Source organism: Oryctolagus cuniculus, chromosome 6, assembly GCF_964237555.1.
Source record: "Oryctolagus cuniculus chromosome 6, mOryCun1.1, whole genome shotgun sequence".
Classification (NCBI taxonomy): Eukaryota; Metazoa; Chordata; class Mammalia; order Lagomorpha; family Leporidae; genus Oryctolagus; species Oryctolagus cuniculus.
Genome location: NC_091437.1, coordinates 63,049,835 through 63,074,297, shown reverse-complemented (window position 1 = coordinate 63,074,297; position 24,463 = coordinate 63,049,835). Strand labels below are relative to the sequence as shown.

The following is a 24,463-nucleotide window of genomic DNA, read 5'->3' as shown; positions in this document are numbered from 1 at the left end:
ACGCTGCCGCCTTATAAAGTGTTGTGACGACTCACGGGCAAGAACGTGGGCCTGCAGTGGCGTTAAACTAGCAAGCATTGAAAAATGTGGAGCCCAGAATGTGCAGCCCTGCTGGAGAAGGGGTGGGGCTCAGTGGCACTCACAGACAGAGGTGCCTTACATGCTCTTCTACCCCGGACCACAAGACATTTGCTGGCTTTTCCCACAGTAGTTTCCCAGTTTAGGGAATTTCAATTTTTCTGGCCACTGGTTTTGTTTCAGCAAGTCAGTCAAAAAGTAACAGACAAATTGTATAATATTTTAAAACACAAGAAAATATTTGGTTGTAGTGTTCAGTTAAAAAAAAGTAATGTGTGTCTTATGTCCTTAATTTTTTTAAATTGATAACACACAGATGATGTAAGGAAAAACAGATAAAAAGCATAGAGAAGAGAGTGCTTTGCACTGCTTTTCAACTTCTCTACCAAGAAATGTCAAGTATAACGTCAGAAAAAGATAATGGCAGTCATCAAAGAGAGAAAAGACACTCTTTAAAAGATGTTGCAGAGAGGCCGGCGCCACGGCTCACTAGGCTAACCCTCCACCTAGCGGCGCCGGCACACCGGGTTCTAGTCCCGGTCGGGGCGCCGGATTCTGTCCCAGTTGCCCCTCTTCCAGGCCAGCTCTCTGCTGTGGCCCGGGAGTGCAGTGGAGGATGGCCCAGGTGCTTGGGCCCTGCACCCCATGGGAGACCAGGATAAGTACCTGGCTCCTGCCATCGGATCAGCGCGGTGCACTGGCCGCAGCGCGCCAGCTGTGGCGGCCGCTGGAGGGTGAACCAACGGCAAAGGAAGACCTTTCTCTCTGTCTCTCTCTCTCACTGTCCACTCTGCCTGTCAAAAAAAGAAATGTGGTATGATGTAGTTAATAAAGATGTTTATGAAAAAGTTTTTAATAAGAAGAGGAAATGTGATGCTTCATGAAAGATAAAAGGAAATTATATATATGTCATATCACTGTGAAGATATACATGTATACTGGTATTATGAAAATTACCAAAATATTATCAGTATTTCTTGTGGTAGTAGGATTTGGGTGATACTTTTCCCTTCTTTATGACTTCTCCATTGTTTGGACTGGAATTACTCATTATGAGTATGCATTCTTTTTATAAAAACTATAAGGTTATTTAAGGTATTCTATGTCTATATGTATATACACAGAGTTAATCTAGAAATACAATAAAACAAATATATACACGATACATAACACACATATACACATAACAAGAGATTATATGGGAAATTTTAAAATGTTAACAATGTTTATCTCTGAATGGCAAGAGTATGGGTAGTTTTTCTTTCCATGTATCTACATTTTCTGTAATATACCTCTGTTACTTTTATATTGTGAAAATGTCTTTAACTTCAGAAATACAGCTATAAACTCAAATACTAATATGGAAATGGACTTAAACTGCACACTCCAGTGAAGAGTAGAAGCAGGACGCACAAAGGACACGCACTAGGACGTAACTACGTAAAAACAGATTGCACGTGGCACAGGCTGAAAGTGAATACAGAAAAGAACTTCTTGAGTGTGGAATTTCTGAAGCCACATCCTCACTCATGGAAAGGTAAGCCTGTGACCTTCAAGTTCAGTTCTTAAGCTAGTACCATGAATGGTACCAAAAGCTGACTTCAAGCAAAAGCAGTCAGAACTAGTCTAAGTTCCTGATGAACCAGCCTAAAAGCAAGGCCAATGGCATGTTGCAGGTGGTGAATGCCTGGCCAGATATGACATTTTTCTGAGGCTATCTTAATGGTGACAATAATAATAGAAATAACAGCTGCTATCTACTGAGCATCTGTGATATCCTAGGTTTTAAAATATATTTTATTTTATCCTCACAATCCATGAAGTAAATGGCTTTTTAATATTTTATAGGTGAGCTAACTCAGACACAAAGAAGGCATCTGGATGATAAATAATAGTTCCAGGATTTAAGCCTGGGTATCTGTGATTTTCAAAGTCCTTATTCTGTTGTTTCATACCAAGAATAACAAGATTTGGGTGTAATAAAGGGCATAACTATGAGCGATTTTTCACCCTATCTTCAAAGCCTTCTAAAGCTTTGTTGTCTTGGTTTCATAATACTGTAAAACAAAAGAACAGTAAGTATTACAAATAGTATAGTCTACTTCTCAGTCCAAAATAGAGAAGCCAAAATTACAAGAAAAAATGAAATAAAGATCAAAGAACTTTCACTCTTGACTAATTGCAGTTAGCAGAGGTTAAAGACCCCAGAAAGTCAGGAGTTAACAAGATGAAAGTGAGGGCTGAGCCCCGTGGCGAGGAGACAAAGGAGGCCACTTCAGAAGTCACTGCGCTGGGGATGAATTCACAGCAGCTGCAAACAGCTTGCTGGGCAGCAGTGGCAGCCGTGAAGTGCTCCACTTTGAAAGGCAAGTCCCTGTCTTGAGAGGAGCAGGCAGCTTTTGAGGATTAAAGTGAGCAGGGCATAACCTGAGCACACAAAAAAGACAAGGATTTTGCTTTCAACTTGGAACACAGAGTAATAAGGGCAGGTGGATGCTGGGAGGGAAAAATCTAAGTGGGAAATGTAGGCAAGAGAATGCTCTTATGGTGTGCGTGGCCTGGAGGACTCTGGCACTCCTGAGTGATGACCGTTAGTTAGGACAAAAGCTTAGGCTAAGCTGTTTCTGCTGAGATAAACTCACGTCACCAAGGAAAGGGAGTTAGGTGGGCACAGCTGAGACTGCATTTCAGTGAAGCTGGGTCTGCTTTGGTATTTTATGGGCTCTCAAAAGCAATTCAACCTGTCCAAGTCTGTGACCCCAGACAGCATTTCTGGGAGCATCTCAGACAATTGTGGTTTGAGGACTGGAAGGGTCCCAATATAGCACTACTCAGGAAAACCAGTACCTTCCACCTTAGTGGATTGCTGCTTCAGCTTTAAGTTCTTTGCGTGGGTCTTCCCCAGGTAGTGCGACTGGGCCACAACAGGGGAGGAAAAGGTCATGTTACAGATGGGGCAGCACTGGTTCTTGTCTTTGCTTCTGCTGCTCTTCTGGTTGGGAGAAAGAACACAGGTCTGATCATGCCACTGCCCAGTCAGAAAATCTTTAATGGTTCCCCACTGCCCATAGGAGAGTGGGCATTTAAGGCCCCCTCATATGTTAACCCCAACCTACCTTTCTGCATTCTTCTTCCGCTACTTCGTCTCAGGCTCTATCCACCATTCCTCATTTTATTCTCTGTGGCTTCCTTGCTTGGCTTGGGCCATTCCTGCTGTCTAGAATGTTCCTCCTTTCCTGCCTGGTCTGCTTAGGCTTCAAAGTCTCATGTAAACATGAGTTTTTCTTCTGGGAAACTTTTACTCAAGAAAATAATTCAAGGCCCAGTGTTGTGGCACAATGGGTTAAGCTGTGGCCTGTAATGCTGGTATTCCATGTGGGAGCCAGGTCCCTGCTAATCTGCCTGGGAAGGCAGCAGAAGACTCAAGTACTTGGGCTCCTGCCACACACATGGGAGACCAGGATGAAGCTCCTGGCTCCTGGCTTCAGCCTGACCCAGCCCTTGCCGTTGGGGCCATTTGGGGAGTGAACCAGCAGATGGCAGATCTCTCTTTCCCTCTCTCTCTCTCTCTCTGTAACTCTGCCTTTCAAATAAATAAGTTGATCTTTTAAAAGAAAGAAAGAGAGAGAGAAAGAAAAAGAGAGAAAGAAAGAAAAAGAAAGGAAGGAAGGAATAAATGAAGGAAGGGAGGGAGGGAGGGAGAAAGAAAGAAGACAATCTGGAAAGAAGACAATCTGGCAAACAATGATCAAGCCTCTTGGCATGGCGACTCCAGGAAGAATTAAATCTTGCTCCTCCGCTGTACTCCCTGAGAGCACTGGACTCCATCCTTCCACCTGCCACTCTATGCTGACAGTGTCACAGCTCAGGAGCATTTTCTGTGAACTCAAGGGCAACAAAGCAGATGCTCAGGGTTCACTGAACAAGCAGACCACTGGGTTTTATTTGTTGATTAAATTAATGCTACTATATTTCAAACCTATATGAAGGGCCTCCAACCTCTGAGAAAGTCTGATCCAACAGGGTATTCACTCATCGTTTTTCAAGATTCACATTACTGACATCTGGGCTTAACAATTCTTTGTTGTTGCTGGTGATGGTGGTGGTGGTGGTAGTGGGGGTTCTGTGATCTCATTTGAACTACCAGGCTACTCTACAGGAGCTGATGGAACTAACTGAGGTACAAAGAGACAAAGTGACTTGTTTGGGGTTACAAAACTGATCTTGTCTTCCTGAATTAGTAAGAATGGTAACAAGGGGACAGCCCAGTGAATCTCGAGAAGGGACAACCAAGACCCTTCCAAGAGGTGGGAATTTGCAGTCAACTCTTACTTATTAAACATCTTCTAGGAACTGGCATTCCACCTCAGAATATCCATAAGAGGCAGGAATTATCCCTACATTATGGGTGAAGTTCAGAGAGGTTAAGTGACTAGACCAGTCACCCAGCTGGTAAGCTGCAGAGCCAGTACTGGGTCCTCCTCTGCTGGCTTCTCTTCCCATGACACTTGCAAAGTTGCCCACAGAACAAAAATAATGGTACTCCTGAGAAATTTGGGGTTGTGTCAGTATTTCTGAGCCAAAAAGCAAACACTACTAACTTTTACTCAGAGTAGGCACTTGGAGAGGTTTTCTTGTTTATTCAACACACTCAAAGGCTGAGCCGTTTTTTCCCGCGGCCCTCAAGAATGCTAGTAGCCTGATTGCTTTGTACTTTCTTTGCTTGAGTAGTGACTGGGCAGCTTCTCGTCCTGCTCTAACAAACCACTGGATGCTGACAACACATGACAATGGTGCCACTGGCTGAGTCCTCACTAAGGTGCCGGGCTCCATGTTGGGTGCTTCCTATAAACCTTTCCTAGTTTTAGTTTGGAGAAGTCCTCAAAGGTTGCTGAAATTAGCAATGTTAATTTTCCAGAGGAAGAAATCAAGACTTAGCGATGCCACAAGACTCGCCCAAGTCACACGACAAGGCTGGGGTTTGGAGTCAAGTCAGTCTGACGCAAGGCCCACACTCTTCCCCTGCACCAACCTGCTTGCTGACTGCATGAGGGACTGAGTGGTCTCAACACAGCAGCTGTTTTACCTGATCTGAGTCTATTCTCTTCATGTCACCCTTTAATGTCTCCATTCCATGGATTGCAAGGTATCTCTTCACCTTGTTGGCATGTTTTTTGCTCTGCAAGAACCCAGGAAAAAGATCAAAGATAGCCAAATGCCATTTCAAATCTAAAGCACTCAAAAACGCTCACTAGATTTTCATCTGATTCACCCTCACAAAAACTTCTGAGGAGGAGAGTATGGTGCAAGACACTCAGTTTACTGAGTTCCTACCCTGTGCAAGGCACTCTACATGCTTCATAATAGTCTATGGGAAAATTATAATTTCCTTCTTATAGATGAAGAAATCGAGGCTGAAGATGGTAAAGTTTCCTGCCCAAGATGAGTAGCAGAGTTGTGATTCAAACTCAGGTCTATTTAAAGCCTAAACTTATAGTTCTACTGTACTGAGCTGCAAGGGAAGATACACATATAGCAATCCTGATTTGGCTGACAGAAATAAGACTCAGAGAAGGGAAGTCAATCTTCAAGTCACAAGCCAATAGGCATGAAGGCAACATCTGGGTAGCTAAGAAGGAATTCTACTTCACTGTGCAAGCCTAGGAGATGTGAGGGCTTGGCACTGGGTCTGAACAGTAGAATGGTTTAAAAGGGGCAAAAGCATACCTGGTAATGGGCCAGCTTCTGGGACTCAGAGATCAGCAAGGCGCAGCAGACTTTACACTGAGTGTTGGTGAAGAGACACTGGTTCTTCTGGATCATATGCTCCACTACAGACAGGAAATAAGAAAACTCTGAGTGGACAAACACCAGCTTAAAAGCACCGTCTCCGAACCTGCACTGAGTAACACAATGCCGTACCACTACATCCGCAGACTTCACTCCTCTCCTGCCAGAGTCTCCCATGCTACATCCTCACACCACTTGTTTTGTTACTTATTTCATAATATATGCCAACTTGCTTTACTTAGTAACTTATTTATTTATTTGAAAAGCACAGAGATGGAGAGAATCTTGACTCTTCAAACCTCCTTACAGTACCTGGGGTTGGGTTAGATTGAAGCCAGGAAGGAATTCAGTTCAAGTCTCCCACATGGGTGGCAAGTACTTGAAACATCATTTCTTGCCTCCCAGGGTGTGCATTGTCAGGACGCTGGATTGGAAGTGGAGACAGAATTCAGATCCAGAGACTTCTATGTAGGATGTGGTGTCCTGAGTGATTTCTTAACCACTAAGCTAATGCCTGCCCCTCCTGTCTCAGTGATTGCCTTTAAAGTTAAGTAGATACCAATAAAACTAGGACAATTCTATCCACATACTGGCACCAGAGGCCTGGAGTGCTCCCTCAGGAGAAGAGAAAGAGATGTGAAGACTCAGAGGTAGCTAACTGAGACTTAGAATCAGAATTGAAAGCCTTGAGAAGGGGGCCAGTGTTGTGGTACAGTAGGTTAAGGCATCATTTGTGATGTTATGTCAGCATCCCATATGGAAGCGACAGTTTGGTTGCTCTACTTCTGATCCAGCTTCCTATTAATGTGGGAAAGCAGCAGAGGATGGCTCAAGTGCCAGGGCCCCTACCACTCATGTCAGAGACAAAGATCGTGTTCCTGGATCCTGGCTTCAGCCTAGCCTAGCCTTGGCCACTGAGGCCATTTTGGGAGTGAATCAGCAAATGGACTCTACCTCTGTCTTCCCCTCCTTCTGTTGTTCTGTCACTCTGCCTTTCAAATAAATAGATCTTTTTTTTTTTTTTAAGAAAGCCTTGAAAAGGAAATAATTTTTTCACTGTTCTTGATCTAACATTTACACTACCTGACCTATTAAACAAGTTCCACACTGCAAGAAACAGGGCATTAATCTGTGTTTAATTGTTGGCCCTGGAGAACAAAGCTTTACCTCTTTAAGACAGAGGTATGGCCGGCGCTGCGGCTCACTAGGCTGATCCTCCGCCTTGCGGCGCCGGCACACCGGGTTCTAGTCCCGGTCGGGGCGCCGGATTCTGTCCTGGTTGCCCCTCTTCCAGGCCAGCTCTCTGCTGTGGCCAGGGAGTGCAGTGGAGGATGGCCCAAGTGCTTGGGCCCTGCACCCCATGGGAGACCAGGATAAGTACCTGGCTCCTGCCATCGGATCAGCGCAGTGTGGCGGCCATTGCAGGGTGAACCAACAGCAAAGGAAGACCTTTCTCTCTGTCTCTCTCTCTCACTGTCCACTCTGCCTGTAAAAAAAAAAAACAAAAAAAAAACAAAAAAAAACAAAAACAGAGGTATGAGTTTTATCATGGTACCACGATAGAACCAAGACAGAGGTGGAATCCAGAAGGTGGGAGGGTGGGCCAAGTCCATTGTTCTTTAACTCCTAGTCTTGACCAAAAAGTGGCCAAGATGCCCTGGAGGGAGGTGCTCGGTGGAAACTTCTCAGATGCCTTTCCTTATGCCACAGAACCTAAAGCTGACCTGGCCAGCCGTTTTGGGCAGAAGGGCTGCTGTCTGGCCCTATTTTTCCCCTTAGGAACTACTGTTTATCTTCCCATTTTTACCCTGCAGCATTCTGGTAAATTTTTGTGAAAGATCTTGCCTGTCTCAGCTGTGTTCAGCAAAACCAAGGGGAGAGATTTTGTGAACACAGCTGGGCCAGAGCTTTTTTTTTTTTTTTTTTTTTTTTTTTTTTTTTTTTGACAGGCAGAGTGGACAGTGAGAGAGAGAGACAGAGACAAAGGTCTTCCTTTGCCGTTGGTTCACCCTCCAATGGCCACCGCGGCCGGCGCACCGCGCTGATCCGATGGCAGGAGCCAGGAGCCAGGTGCTTTTCCTGGTCTCCCATGGGGTGCAGGGCCCAAGCACCTGGGCCATCCTCCACTGCACTCCCTGTGGGCCAGAGCTTTTTAAAGGAAGGTGAGCAGTCCCACAGAATGGAAGCCCAGGGGAGAGGGCAGACAGGGAGGCTGGATAATAGGCACCAGAACACAGATAGAGTAGGCGCCAGTGTGCCATAGCACTGTGGGGCAACCATAGTTCACAACACTGCATTAGACACTGAGTAAAGAACTGGAAGAGAGGTGTTGGGAAGATCCAAACATAAACATAAGACAACAGAAATGTAATTGCCCGATTAAGTTCAGTTTATGCTGTATACCAAAATGTAAAACTATTACATGTTAATCAACATTTAAAAAATAATAGCAACAAAAGAATGAAAAGCCTAGAGGGGAAGTATATACGCAGAGGTCAGAGTCCAGCCACCTCCTCCTTGCGTGGAGAACACAGATTTTGTTTTGTTAAAGTAGACAAGGCTTCCTTTTCAAGATCTCACAATCTGACTCCCAGAGACTGCAGAGGGCAGGGCCCATGTCATTTCTGACTTTGTATCCTCAGTATCTAGAACTATGCTATACCTACAATTCAAGACCCACAACAGGGGACTGATGAGTGAGCCCCTCCCGAACAAATGAAGTGCACCGCTCTGCTGGAACCCACTCTGACCCAGACAGACTCACACAGGCCATATGCATATATCTGGAGTGCCTTCTACATGCCAGTGCTGGGCTTGGTGCTGGGGCTATGCCAACAAATAAGACAGGGAACAAAGGAAATACATAAGCAAGATGATAGAGAATGAGAAGTGTTATGGAAAGAAACAAAGTCAGTGGAAGAAGATGATCAGGGTAGGAATGATGGAAGCTCGGACTAGGCAGATTGGCAATGGAGAAAAGTGGATAGATATGGAATTATGTCCTGGAGGCAGATATGGTATCTTACACTGGATGTAGGGGTGAAGGAAGAAGTCAAAGATAACTCTCAGGTTTTGAACTTGAGCACCTGAATAGATTAGAATTGGAAGAAGACAACCTTGGAGAAAGTAAACACTTATTTCCTGGCTATGTTTAATGGAGACAGCAAGTAGCCAGTGGAGACTCAGATGTGCTAGTGAGTTAAGTTCAAGGGGGAGGTCACAGCTGGAGATATAAACAGTAATCACCAGTTTATCAATCATATTTAAAACTGGAAGAGAATGCCTAATATAGAGGGAGAAGGAAAGAGGGTCTGAATCTTAGCAGCCTCCAAATTTTGAAGTGATGTTAAATATATAGAATGTGGGGGCCAGTGCTGTGATGTAGTGGGTTAAAGCCCCAGACTGCAGCACTGGCATCCCATATGGATGCTGGTTCAAGTCCCAGCTGCTCCACTTCTGATCCAGCTCTCGGTTATGGCCTGGGAAAGTAGTAGAAGATGGCCCATCCTTGGACCCCTGCACCCACATGGGAGACCTCAAGGAAGCTCCAGGCTCCTAGCTTCAGATCTGCCCATGTCTGGCTGTTGTGGTCATTTGGGGAGTGAAGCAGCAGATGGAGACCTCTCTCCCTCTGCCTCTGTGTAATTCTTTCAAATAAATAAATAATCACACACACACACACACACACACACACATATAAAACATGGTGAATAGAGAGGGTGGAACTTACAGGTATAGTAGAGTGAGATCTTCTCCCCAAAAGGTAAGTGTAAAATTGGATAAAACTGACAAAAATAACCACTTCAAAAATATTAAATTAGCATACTAGGAGTGGACGTTTGGTCTAGTGGCTAAGATAATGGTTAAGATGCCTGTGTCCAATACTGGAGTGCCTGGGTTCAATGCCTGGCTCTGGCTCCTGATTCTGGCTTCCTGCTAATGTGGACACTGGGAGTCTGTGAGCAAGTATCTGGGTTTCTGTCACCCACATGGGAGACCTGGATGGAGTTTTCTGCTTATACCTTTGTAAACGTTTGGGGAGTGAACCAGCAGATGGGTGTGCTCCCTCTGTGTCTTTCACTCTATTTCTCTGTTGCTAAAAAAAAAAACAAAAAAACAAAAAAAACCAAACAAACAAACTCCAAAATGGTACAGTAAAATAATTAGTACAAAAGAAGTCAGTAAAAGAAAAGAGGAATAAAACACAAAGGAGATAAGATGGAAAATGTAATTATTTTCCAATATCAATAATTAAATGAGAATAGTCTAAAGAGTCCACTCAGAAGGCAGAGAACATCAGGTTGGATAAAAAAGCAAGATTCCACTGTATGCTATTTATAAGAGATATATCTTATAAATTCAAATATAGAAACAAGCAAGAAAAGGATGGAAGAAGACATTGTGAGCAGGGGTAGACGCTTGGGCTACTGGTTAAGACCACTTGGGATGTCCTTACCCCAAACTGGAGGACCTGGGTTTGAACTGGGGCTCTACTTCTGATTCCAGTTTTCTGCTAATGTGCACCCTGGGAGGCAGCAGGTGATAGCCAAGTAGCTGGGTCCCTGCCACCCAAGTGGGAGACCTGGGTTGAGTTTCAGGCACCTTGGCTCTCAGCCTGGTTCAGCCCTGGCTGTTGTGGGAATTTGGGCAGTGAACCAGTGCATGCGAACTCTTTCTCTGCCTCTTAAATAAATAACAATAAAAAATATATACTGTGGGGCTGGTGTTGTGACAGCATGTTAAACAGCTCCTTGGACAACACTACCCTGTACTGGAGTGCTGGTTTGAGTCCTAGCTGCTCCACTTATAATCCAGATTCCTGCTAATTTTAGTTCTTCCTTCCTCTTGGGAGGTAGGGTTATGAATTCCAATTATCTGAACATATGGTTGGTTTCCCCAGTAACCAACCCTCTATCCTGTATTATGTAGGAACTTTCCAAAAATCATCTCATTACCATAAACTCAGGTTTGGCTGACAGTGGTTTGCTAATAAGGAAAGTACCTGGGCTCCGGCCACCCTTATGGGAGACCAGAATGGAGGTTTGGGCTCTTGATTTCAGCCATACGCCACCCTGGCTGTTCAGCAGTCATTTGGGGAGTGAACCAGTAGACGGAAGTCTCTGTCTCTCCCTCTCCTCTGTCATTCTTTCAAATAAATACATATTTAGAAATATATACTATGCAGGCCAGCGCCGTGGCTCAATAGGCTAATCCTCCACCTAGCGGCGCCGGCACACCGGGTTCTAGTCCCGGTCGGGGCGCTGGATTCTGTCCCGGTTGCCCCTCTTCCAGGCCAGCTCTCTGCTGTGGCCAGGGAGTGCAGTGGAGGATGGCCCAAGTGCTTGGGCCCTGTACCCCATGGGAGACCAGGAGAAGCACCTGGCTCCTGCCTTCGGATCAGCTTGGTGCGCCGGCCGCAGTGCGCCAGCTGTGGCGGCCATTGGAGGGTGAACCAATGGCAAAAGGAAGACCTTTCTCTCAGTCTTTCTCTCTCACTATCCACTCTGCCCGTCAAAAAAAAAAAAAAAAAAAAAAAAAAAAAGAAATATATACTATGCAAAAGTAACCAAGAAGAGCTAGAATATTACTATCTACATATTATCTATAGATTGATATGTAGATTTATATAGATAATTCTATAATGATGAAAGAGTGACTACATCAGGAAGATAGAAAAAGCATAAATGTGCATATATGTGACAACAGAGCCTCAAAATGCAGACAACAGATAGGATTTAATGGGAAAAAATCAGGGCAGGAGTTTGACACAGTGACTAAGATGACATTTCTGATGCCTGCATCTCATGTCAAAGTACTTGGGTTCCAGTCCTGGCTCTGTTTCCAATTCTAGCTTCATGCTAATGTGCATCCTGGGAGGAGTGGTGATAATACACATTGCAGACCCAGATTGAGTTCCCAGCTCCTGGCTTTAGCCTGGACCAGCCCCGGCTATTGTGGGCACTTGGGGATTGAACCAGCATATGGAAAATCTCTGTCTGGCTACCTCTCTGTCTCTCTGCCTTTCAGACAAATAACAATTTAAAAAAGCAGACAAACCAACAATAATAGCTAAGGATTTCAATATCTTACTTTCAATAATAGGACAACTTTTCAGAAAATCAGTTGTCGTCTACAATAAGGCTACCAATCAATTTGATCCAACTGACATATATAGATCACTCAACCAACAACTGCAGAAGATGCACTGTTGACTAGTACACAGGGCACATTTCCCAGGATAGACCATATGCCAACTTCAGTACTTCAAAGGACTGAAGTGTGAGCATTTGGCTCTGAGGTTAGGATCCATATCTCATACCTGAGTGCCTGGCTTACAGTCCTAGCTGTGTTCCAATTCAAGCTTCTTGATAATGTGCACCCTGGGAGGTAGCAGGTGATGGCTCAAGTGAGAGAACCGGAAAGAGTTCTAGGCTCTAGGCTTTGGCCTGGTGAAGCCCCAGCTATTGTAGACATTTAGGAAATAAATTAGTGGATAGAAGATCTCTTTCTGTCTGTTTACCTATGCCTCTCTCTGCCTTTCAAATAAAATGAAATTTTTTTTTTTAATTTTTAGAAGGAGGACTGAACTTGTACCAATATGTTCTCTGAGCACAAAAGAATTTAATTAGAAATCAACAGTGGGAAGAAATTTGAGAAGTCCCCAGATATCTGAAATTGAGTAACATTGATCAAAGAAGAAATGACAATGGAAATTAGAAATTATTTTGAACTTATTTAAATGAAAACACACCATACAAAAATGTAAGGGATAAAGCTAAAGCAGTGGTTTGTAGAAAAAAACAAATCCAGGGGCTAGTGTTGTGGTGCAGTGGGTTAAGCTACCACCTGTGATGCTGGCATCCTATATGAGCACTCCTCTACTTCTGATCTAACGTGCCTGAAAAAGCAATGGGAGATGGCCCATGGACGTGGGCCCTGTCACCCATACAGAGTTCCTGGTTCCTGGCCAAGCCTCAGCCATCAAGGCCATTTGGGGAGTGGATCAACAGATGGAAAATTCCTTTCTCTCTGTTACCTCTTTCAAATAAATAAACAAATATTAAATAAAGTAAAAAACAAAACAAATTGTTTCTCCTACTATATTTACACAACACAGAACACATCTGTGGCCAAACGTAGGGGAGAGGGTTTCCTCACACACCAATGCAATCAATTCTCTATTCAGTTGCGTGTCTTCTAGTTCAAATAAATTCTGACACCATCTACCTGGATAGACTTGGGCTTGGGGTGTGCTACCCTTTGGGTATGGCATGTGTTTACCTTCATGGGAACCCCTGAACTTAGTTGTCTGGGTTTTTATGGGGACTTCATTATGTAGCACAATCGATAAAATCATTGGCCAATGGTGATCAATTTAATTTTTACTTCCTTCTTCCTCCTGCGAGGTAGGGCTATGAATTCCAATTTGCTGAACACATGGTTGGTTCCCCCAGTAACCAACCCTCTATCCTGAGGTTGGGTAGGAACTTTCCAAAAATCATTTCATTAACCTAAACTCAGGTATGGCTGACAGGAATTTGCTAATAAGGAAGGACTGTCATTTACCTTTGTCCTGCTGGAGCCAGTTTAGGAACCAAGGACAAAAGGCCAAATACTTTAACAAATGATATCCTTATTACTCTAGTTACTTAGGGAATTACGATTATGGGAGCTATAAAGGAATGTGGGAGGAAACCAAGTATATATACATACATGTACAAATGTATATATGTACATATATATATATATATATATATAAAACAAAGAAAAACTCTTGAGATGTCCAAAATTTAATTACAAAGGCTGGATGGTGGGTAGGGGGGAAGTGATCAAGGAAGTTAATCTGTAACAGCTATAGGCCAGACTATTACACACTCCTGAAAGTTAAAATCTTGATTTAAAACTCCTTGGGGTAGACCCCTAGGCACCACAGCCTCCTGCTTATGTATAAACTTTATGGATGCCAAGCAATCCAGCAACAATGTCTTAAATACTGTCTTATTCCAAAACCTTTCCCTAGTCCTTTGTTCCCACATCTCTCTTACTCTCTCTTATTCATAGCCAGTATAAGTCCAATGTAAACAATTTATACTTTCCTTCTCTCCATTTTCATTACAAAATCACTCTTGGTTCTTAGGTCTAGTGGATGTATTTCCACTGCTATCCAGCCTTGCTGCTGGTAGTGTGGAACTTGTCCTAGGACTCATTCCCTTTTCAGATAGCATTTGTAATGGCTCAGTAATACTCTCTATTTCAGGAAATCCTGGCTTTCAAGAGTTTTGGTTTAACAATACTATAATATCACAAGTGCTTAAGAGAGGAATTTGTAATTTTAAGCATCTATATTTTAAAAGACTGGTTAGGGGACCGGTGCTGTGGTGTAATGGGTTACGTGGCCACCTGCAGTGCCAGCATCCCTTATGTGTGCCAGTTTGAGTCCCGCTGCTCTGCTTCCACTCCAGCTTCCTGCTGATGCACCTGGGAAAGCAGTGGAAGATGGCCCAATTCCTTGGGCTCCTGCACTCACATGTGAGACCAGGAAGAAGTTCCTGGCTTCTGAGTTTGGCCTGGGCCAGCCCTGGCCACTGTGGCCATTTGGGAAGTGAACCAGCAGATGGAAGATCTTTATCTCTCCCTCTATCTGTAACTCCACCTTTCAAATAAATAAATCTTAAAAGAAAAAAAAAAAGGAAAGAGAATAGAGGACATATGATGATCTTACTAGATACAGAAAAAGCATCTAATAAAATCCAATACCCATTCACCATAAACACAGGGCTCTCAAAACTAGGAATAGAAGGGAACTTCCTCAATCTGATCAATCTGATAAGCCATCTGTGAAAAACATAGAGCTGATGTCTTTTTTTTTTTTTTTTAAGATTCTATTTATTTATTTGAGAGGTAGAGTTACAGACAGTGAGAGGGAGAGACAGAAAGGTCTTCTGTCCGTTGGTTCACTCCCCAAATAAATGGCTGCAATGGCTGTGCCAATCCGAAGCCAGGAGCCAGGAGCTTCTTTTGGGTCTCCCACGTGGGTGCAGGGGCCCAAGCATTTGGGCTATCTTCTTACTGCTTTCCCAGGCCACAGCAGAGAGCTGGATTGGGAGAGGAGCAGCCAGGACCCGAACCGGTGCCCATATGGGATGACAGTGCCACAGGCGAAAGATTAACCTACTGCGTCACTGCGCTGGCCCCAGACCTAAGGTCTTTTTTTTTTAATTTGACAGGTAGAGTTATAGACAGTGAGAGAGAGAGACAGAGAAAGGTCTTCCTTCCGTTGGTTCACTCCCCTAATGGCCACTACGGCCGGTGGGTGGCGCTACGCTGATCCGAAGCCAGGAGCCAGGTGCTTCCTCCAGGTCTCCCATGTGGGTGCAGGGGCCCAAGCGCTTGGGCCATCCTCCACTGCCCTCCCGGGCCATAGCAGAGAACTGGACTGGAAGAGGAGCAACCGGGACTAGAACCCGGGGTGCTGGCGCCGCAGGGGGAGGATTAGCCTAGTGAGCCACAGTGCTGGCCCTAGACCTAATGTCTTTCAAAAACACTGGAAAACAATGTTTTTCTGCTGAGACAGAATGTTTACTCTTGTCGCTTCTATTCAAAATTGTATTTAAGTACAATGTAGTATGCTAAATCTCTCTTGGTTGCTATAAAGAAAACTACAGAATATTGCTGAGAAAAAATAGAGATCTGAATAATTAATATCCACATTCAGGCGCTGGAAGACTCAACATTGTCTCAGCAGCAATTCGCCCCAGCTGCTTGGCATCTGCTGAGGGCCTCTGCTGCCTACTCACTGTGGAAAGTGGAAGGGCAGGAGGGTGTGTGGAAGAAGCAAAATAGGAGGGCAGCCTTTCTACTCTAGTGGAAACTAACCTAGTTCTTAGAGAGTGGAAACTCATTCATTCAAGAAAGGTATTAACTCTTTCATGAGGGCTGCACTCCCATAACCCAATACCTCCCACTAGGTCCCACTTCCCATCACTGATGAGAAGAAACTGTCAACCCCAGTTTTGGTGGTGACAAGGCATATTCAAATTATAGCACAATTCAATAAGGAAAGGATAGTCTTTCCAACAAATAATGCTTAGACAATGATAATGCATGTAAGAAAAAAAATCTAGTCACTTACCTCCTATCAGACATAAAACTGAACTCAAAATGATTCCATTCACAGACTTAAATATAAGAGTTAAAACTATAAAACTTCTAGAAGCAACCACAAGAGCAAACCACCACGACCCTCACTTAGGAAGAAGTTCTTAGAACTAGTACTAAAAACACAATTCATAAGAGAGAAAAACATTTGACAAGCTGATTTCATCAAAATTAAAAACATTTGTGCTTCAAAAGACACTCTGGGGGGGGGGTGGAATTGTGGTATAGCGGGTACAGCCACTGCCAGTGACACTGACATCCTACATGGGCACAGGTTTGAGTCCTGATTGCTCCACTTCCTATCCAGCTCCCTGCTAATGCACCTGGAAAAGCAGCAGAGGATGGACCAAGTGTTTGGACCCTTATATCCATGCGGAAGACCCAGAAGTTGTTTCTGGCTTCAGCCTGGCCCAGTCCTAACCGTTGTGGCCAACTGGAGAGTGAACCAATGGATGTAAGACCTCTCTTCTCTGTCTCTCCCTTTCATCTAACTCTGCCTTTTGAATAAATCTTAAAAAAAAAGAATAAATCTTAAAAAAAAAGAAAGACATTGTCTGGAAAATGAAAAGACAAGTCCTACTCAGGGAGGGAATATTTGGATATCATTTCTCTAACAAAGGTCTACTATTCAGAATATATAAACAACATCTACAAATCAATAAGAAGCCAAACAATCATTATAGAACAAGCAAAGTATGTGATATTCTACTAAAGAAAATATACAGGGGCTGACACTGTGGCACAGTGGGTAAAGCCGCCGCCTACAGTGCCAGCATCCCATGTGGGCGCCAGTTCAAGTCCCGGCTGCTCCACTTCCAATCCAGGTCCCTGCTAATGCACCCGGGAAAGCAGCAGCAGAAGGTCCAAGTCCTTGGGCCCCTGCACCTATGTGGGAGACTTGGAAGAAGCTCTTGGTTCCTGGCTTCGGATCAGTGCAACTCAGGCTGTTGTGGCCAACCGGGGAGTGAACCAGTGGATGGAAGATCTCTCTCTGCCTCTCTTTCTCTCTCTGTGTTACTCTGACTTTCAAATACATAAATAAATCTTAAAAAAAAAAAAAAAAGAAACCCAGAACTTTTTTTTTTTTAAAGAAGATATACAAATGGGTAATAAGCACATGTCAAGGTGGTCAATTGAGATCACTAGTTTAGGACACCACTAGGTATCACTGCATACCTACTAGCATGGCTACAGTCAAAAAAGATAAGACACTCATGGCACGAACAGAGAGAAACTGAAACCCTCATGCAGAAATGTAAAAAAGATGGCAGAACTGCACAATGGTGAAGCCATTGTGGCAGTTCCTCAAAATGTTCCTGTTACCATATGACCCAGCAATTCCACTTGTAGGACTATAACAGATATGAAACACACACGCACCCAAAGCCCAGAGCATCAACGTTCACAGCATTATTCATAGGAGTTTGAGCTGGAAACAACCCAAATGCCTACAAACAATGGATTAAAATAATGTGGTATACCCAGACAACAGAATTCCATCAGGAATAAAAAGGCATAAAGTACTAATACATACAATTTGGCCAAACCTCTAAAACATCCTGAGAGAAGTCAAACTCCCAACATTACATATTGCATGATTCTACTCGTACGAAGTGTCTCGAAAAGGTAAACTGACAGAACACAGACCCGTAAGTGCCTAGAATAGGAGGTAGCAGTGGGGTGATGGCAATATTCTGAAAGCAGACTGTGGTTACAACTACACTACTCCACACTTTTATTAAAAATCAGTGAGCAGTATACTTGCAATGGAAGGATTTTAGGAATACAAATTTATAGCTCAATAATGGTGCTACGAGAAAAAAGAAAAGTTGCTGCTGCTATCTACCTGGATCTTACGTTAAGTACAGGAGAAGAGAGGCTGGGGAAGTGAACAGGGTCAGGAGAGACACGGTCCACCCGTACACACACAAGCACGGTTCCCCTTTCAGAACACACTGCTGCTCTAGGACATGCTCTCCCCGTCTCCCCAGGGCCACAGGTCGCTCCCTGCTGTGCACTCTCAAATCTGGCACTTTCTAGCTCGCTGCACCCCTTACTGACACCGGAACCTTTTTTTGGTGCCAGTGTCCTGGACTAGACCAAGGCTCTCCACGGCAAAGACAGCTTCTTTCTTATCTCTACAGCTACAATGCCCAGCCAGGCCTGGGAACCGAGTAGGCACCGTGAGTATTTGTCAAATCCATGAAAGGAAAATTGGGATCCAACAAGTGTGAAAGCAGCAGGAAGAGAAAGGCCCAGAAACACAGAGTTAGGCTATACTTTTTTTTTTTTCCTGAAAGTATACCCCAGGGTATAAATCTGTATATCCCCTCAAATGTAAACATATATCTTTCTTGGATATTCCATTTTATCCAGGATAGTTCTCAAGGAAACATTAACTTCCCAAGATGAGTCTGCTCAGAGAAAACCGACCACGAGAGGCCCCATGTCCCACAGACACCTGTCAGGATTAGCCCAGCAGCTCAGGCACAGCCCTGTTTCCTGGGTTAGCGCGAAGCAGCTAGCTCTGCAGAGGACTGGCATGGGGTTCACACCACCAGGCCAGGCCCGCTCCTGCCACCCTCCGTCATCTACGTTCCTTTTTACCAGGACTCAGGTCAAACGCGGAGCACGCTAGGATGTTTCTGCCCAGAAGGGACCCCAGTGTGGCCTTGCCTGCGCTGTTCTCAACCTCGGGTCAACAGCAGGACACCAAGAGGCTGGAGCCAAAAAGCATCCTCAGGCCAGTTTCTCCGGCTTCCAGCCCCCATTCTGGAATAGGGACCCAGCCAGTAGCGGTCAACACCTACCAGCGCGGGTAAGCCAGGGCGCAGTCACCAAGGCCAAGGGTGGGGGGTAACAGGGCCACCCAGAGCCCTTGCAAGTGAGGGGGCGTGAGCGAAGAAGGGAGCCAAGGGACATCAGGGTGGGGAGTTCCGGAGACGGGGACGCTGAGGGGTACTTGGCTCGGCCCTGGACGTGCATAGGGATTCTAGCGGATAGGGACCACAGTCCTTGAGTTTGGGGAAAACTGCGCTCTGGTGGATGAGGCCCTGGACCCTCTGCGCCAGGGGAACCCGATGGGGAGCAGAGTCCGGGAGCCCCGGGACGCGTCACGCCAGGGGGCAGGCCGGGCGCCTGGGCCGTGACCGCGGTCGCGTCCCGCGTCTCCGCCCCGCCCAGCGGGCCGAGCAGGCCAGTGAGGGGCTTCCAACCTCTGAGGCCCCCGGACTCACCTTCCTCCCTCCCCACCGGCTGGGCGCCGGACACGGCTTCCCACAGGCGGCGCGCCCTCTCGCGGTCGAAGCGCACCCCGTCCGGTTCCCCGCCCTCCCGCTCCTCCGAGCTGCTGTAAGGCCCGGCCCCTCCGCCGTCCGCAGCCTCCACGGTGCCCAAAGCGGGACACTCCATCTTCCCCGCAAACCCTAACCGGCCAGAAGCCTCTCATGCGCCTGGCTATCGCGAGATGTGGGTGGGAAAGGGACGTGGCCCAGCCCGCAAATCTCGCGAGGCTTGAGCGCCGCATCCCGCGTCGCGGTGCCGGCTTTGGCGCGTCTTTTTCGTAGCTGCCTTGGGGACTTCGGAGCGTGTGCGGTGGCTTCGGAAACCCGACTCTCGTTCGCAGGCCGGGCTCGTGTGGCTCTTGTGCGAGGTTCTCGCCTCGCTCGCGGTCGGCCTTTGACACTTTGTCACTTCGTTCTATAAAGGTTTCGTTCTGCGGGAACATTGTCCCGTTTCACTAGTGGAAATCCTGAGGCCCGGAGCCAAGAAATAGTTCCGTAGGAGTTGGCTCCGAGTAAGTGGTGGAGCCGAGCGAGGTTCCTTCTCCTGTGCTACCATCTGAGTACTGCTCTCAGCCCAGCCTTAACCCTGGAACTCCAGACCTGTCTGTCCAGTTGCCTATTGCACGCTTCCGCTTGGATGTCTAATAACTGCCACGACCCCGGGCCTGCTGCTCCGCAGCCTTTGGAAGCAGTACCTCTTGCCCAGGGTATTCCACCCTTGCCCTCTGGGTGTTTCCAGCGCAGCAGTCCCAGGGGCACTGTTGGAGCAGGTGAAACCATGGCCCCACTGTGCTTGGCCCTCCAACGGCTTCCACTCTTAGCAGAATCCAAAGTCCCAACTTGGACCAACAAAGCCTTCCTGTAATCTCCTGGACCTCATTCTGTGTTACATTATCTGCCCCCAAACCTGTTTAGTTCTTGTCCCAGGTGCCGTGGCCTGGAATGCATTTCTCCCCTATACCTAAGGCTGAGTCTTACTTTTTAATTAATTACTTTTTTAAAACAACTACTAGATTCTATTATAAAGCACATTATATTTATTTATTTTTAAAGATTTATTAATTTTATTTGAAAGGCAGAGTTACAGAGAGGCAGAAGCACAGAGAGAGAGGTCTTTCATCTGCTGGTTCACCCCGCAAATGGCCGCAGCAGCTGGCGCTGGGCCAGACTGAAGCCAGGAGCCAGGAGCTTCTAGGTCTCCCACACAGGTGCAGGGGCTCAAGGACTTGGTTCATCTTCCACTGCTTTCCCAGGCCGTAGCAGAGAGCTGGATCAGAAGTGGAGCAGCCGGGTCTTGAACCGCTGGATCAGAAGTGGAGCAGCCGGGACTTGAACCAACTCCTATATGAGAAGCCAGCACTGCAGGTGGTGGCTTAACCCTCTATGCCACAACACCAGCCCCTAATTAATTAATTTTTAGAAATATTTCATGTATTTATTTGAGAGGCAGAGTTACAGATGAAGGGAGAGACAGAGAGAAAGGTCTTCCATCCACTGGTTCATTCGCTCGGTGGCTGCAACAACCAGGGCTGGGCCAGGCTGAAGCCAGGAGCCAGGAGCTTCTTCCAAGTCTCCCATGTGAGTGTAGGGGCCCAAGCACCTGGGCCATCTTCCACTGTCTTCCGAGGCTGTAAGCAGAGAGCTGGATTGGAAGAGAAGTAGCCGGGACACAAACCAGCACCACAGCGCAGGGCCCCGTGGCTGAGTCTTTCACTCCTCCTTTGGCTACTCGTATCCAATTTGTTTTTGAAGATTTATTTATTTGTTTGAAAGTCAGAGTTACAGAGAGGCAGAGGCTGAGAGAGAGAGAGAGAGAGAGAGAGACAAAGAGAGAAATGTCTTTCATCTGCTGGTTCACTCCCCAAATGGCCACAATGGCTGGAGCTGGGCTGATCTGAAGCCAGGAACCAGGAGCTTCTTCCGGGTCTCCCACCTGGGTGCAGGGGTTCAAGGACTTGGACCTTCTTCTGATTTCCCAGGTGCATTAGCAGGGAGCTGGATTGGAAGTGGAGCAACTGGGACACGAACCGGCACCCATTTGAGATGCCGGTGTCTCAGGCAGAGGCTTAACCCGCTACACTACAATGCTGGCGCCTTTACTTTTCTCTTTAATGATTTTTTTTTTTTTATTTGAAAGGCAGAACAACAAAGAAGGGAAGATAGAGAGAAAGAAATTTTTCATCCTCTGATTCACTCCCTAAATGACCACAACATCCAGGTGTGGTCCAGGCTGAAGCTAGAAGCCTGGAACTCCATCCTGGTCTCCCACATGGGTGTGGCTCCCAACTACTTGGGCCTCCTGCCTTCCCGGGCACGTAACAGAAAGCTGGAGTGGAAGCAGAGTAGCTGGGAATTGAACTGGCACTTGATAGAGTTTGCCAGCATTGCAAGTGACAGTTTAACTTGTTGCTCCATAACACCAGGCCCTGTATTTTACTTTTTTATTGTATTTTTTAAAGATTTATTTATTTTTTTATTATTTTTTATTTGACAGGTAGAGTTATAGACAGAGAGACAGAGAGAAAGGTCTTCCTTCCATTGGTTCACCACCCAAATGGCCGCCATGGCTGGCACTGCGCCAGGAGCCAGGTGCTTCTTCCTGGTCTCCCATGAGGGTACAGAGGCCCAAGCACTTGGGCCATCCTCCACTGCCCTCCCAGGCCACAGCAGAGAGCTGGACTGAAAGAGGAGCAACCGGGACTAGAACCCGGCACCCATATGGGATGCTAGTGCTGCAGGCGGAGGATTAGCCAAGTGAGCCATGGCGCTGGCCCCTTATTTATTTTAAAGGCAGAGTTACAGAGAAGCAGAGAGAGTGGTCTTCCATCTGCTGATTCACTCCCCAAATGTCCACAATGGCCGGAGCTGGACCAATCTGAAGCCAGGAGCCAGGATCTTCTTCTGGGTCTCCCACGTGGGTGCAGGGGTCCAAGCACTTGGGCCATTCTCTGCTGCTTTCCCAGGCCATAGCAGAGAGCTGAATTGGAAGTGGAGCAGCCGGATCTCTGGCGCCCACATGGGAAGCCAACATTGCAGGCGGCAGCTTTTCCTGCTATGCCACAGCGCTGGCCCCTACTTATTTTTGCTTATTTATCTCGCTACTAGAAGGCAAACAGCTGAATTCCTAGCACCTTGAAATAGAGTCTGGACACTCTGTCATACAAAATATTTGTTGATGAATGAAGCCTTTAATGTCATTACCCTATTTCAGCTTCATTTATTCAAATCTTTCTTAGAGTTTACAATAAGTTAAACATTTTGGACACTGGAATACAGTGGTGAACAAGGCAGGGAAGCTTCAGTAGAGTTTACTTGTAATAGAGTTTACTTGTAATGGAGAAGAGCAGAATAAAAAAATTAATGGATAGGAACAGTACTAAGAAGATAAAACAGGACTACATACTGGAAGGATGGTTTAGGAGGAACATTAGGATAGTTGTGGAAAGCCTCTGAAGAAATGAAATTGCAGATAAAATCCAATTGATGGGAAGGGGAAGGCCATGGAGAGAGCTGGAGAGGCAGTAAGAATAGCAGGTGCAAAGGCCCTGAGGTAGGAGAGCGCTTGATGTGTTGGAGGCAGGAAAATCAATATCAGTATGGCTGGACCCCAGTGTACAAGGGGGAAAGTGGTGTCCAAGGAGACCAACAGGAGACATGTGGGATTATCCTCGCCTGAAATCACACAGCTCATCCGTGCAATGTATTCATTTGTATTGTAAGTATTTACTTCCTCCTCATACAGTGGTACCCTCTTCTCTGTCGGGGTATGGATTCCAAAACCTTTCAGGGATGTGTGAAACCAGGGATAGTGTAATCCTACACTATATTTTTTCCTATCCACATATACCTGTGGTAAAGTTCAGTTTATAAATTAGGCACAGGAAGAGATTAACAACATAAATAAATAAGTAAATCTTTAAAGTCATGTTAAAAAAAGAGAGATTAACAACCACAATAATAAAATAGAATAATTACAGTTTGTAAGCTGTAATGAGAGTCATTTAGAACTTAAAATTGTTTATTTCTGGAGTTTTCATTTACCCTGTTTGGATCGTAGTCAGCTGTGGTGAACTGAAACCATGGAAGGCGAAACCACAGATGAGGGGACCGCTGTACTATACAAGCCTGAGCACAGCTCTATGCCGCAGGCGCCAGGGCTTCCAGTACAACGGACGACTGCCATTCGTGCAGGGCTTAACAGTCCTGGGGCGTCTGTACCCGCGTCACAACATTTAATCCTCAGGGCGGTTCTCCTGCAAGGGATCGCTTCCATATTTGACTAAAAGCACAGACTGTGAGAGCTAATGGTTTTGTCACCTAACTAGATACCTGCAGAGCCCACGCTTGAATACTGGTTCTTGGACCACAAATGCACATCTTTTTGTGCCAACACATATGACCAGACATAAAGCTGAAAATTTCTGTTAAAGATTTATTTTATTTGTTTGGGGCCGGTGCTGTGGTGCAGCGGGTTAACGCTCTGGCCTGAAGCGCTGGCATCCCATATGGGCACTGGTTCGAGTCCCGGCTGCTCCTCTTTCAATCCAGCTCTCTGCTATGGCCTGCAAAAGTGGTAAAAGATGGCCCAAGTCCTTGGGCCCCTGCACCCGCGTGGGAGACCTGGAAGAAGCTCCTGGCTCCTGGCTTCGGATCAGCGCAGCTCCGGCCGTTGCGGCCATCCTGGAGAGTGAACCATCAGACGGAAGACCTCTCTCTCTCTCTGCCTCTCCTTCTCTCTCTGTGTAACTCTGACTTTTATTTGTTTGAAAGGTGGGATTTCAGAGAGAGAGAGAGAGAGATAGAAAGTGATCTTGCATCTGTTGGTTCACTCCCCAAATGGCAATGACGGTCGGGGCTGGGCCAGGCTGAAGTCAGGAGCTGAGAACTCCATCCACATCTCCCACGTGGGTGGCAGGGTCCCACATAGTTGGGCCATTTCCCACTGCCTTCCCAGGCACATTAGTAGGGAGCTAGATCAGAAGCAGAGCAGCTAGGACTTAAACCAGTGCTCCAACATGGAATCTGAGATCACAGGCGACTCCTGCTGTGCCATAATGCTGGCCCTACATTACTAATTTATCTTAAGCAGGAGTTCTGATTACTCATATTTGTTTATTTTTTAAAGATTTGTTTTATTTATTTGAAATACAGAG

General features: G+C 45.9%; 1 protein-coding gene across 3 annotated transcripts in view; it reads right to left on the bottom strand.

Annotated features, from left to right (window-relative positions):
• The window catches only part of ZNF346 (zinc finger protein 346), a 33,899-nt gene extending 14,388 nt beyond the window's left edge, over positions 1–19,511 (bottom strand). Inside the window, exons 1-4 of one of the 3 annotated variants that reach the window (XM_002710418.5) lie at positions 19,263–19,511; positions 5,806–5,909; positions 5,165–5,257; positions 2,926–3,070 (exon numbers count right to left, since the gene is read on the bottom strand). In XM_002710418.5, coding sequence (XP_002710464.1) covers positions 2,926–3,070; positions 5,165–5,257; positions 5,806–5,909; positions 19,263–19,437 — 517 coding nt within the window. In that variant the 5' untranslated portion in view covers positions 19,438–19,511. The remainder of the gene's footprint in view (positions 1–2,925; positions 3,071–5,164; positions 5,258–5,805; positions 5,910–19,262) is intronic. The other 2 variants (XM_008255454.4, XM_051844467.2) reach the window with 2 other exon arrangements.
• Positions 19,512–24,463: the final 4,952 nt, after the last annotated feature.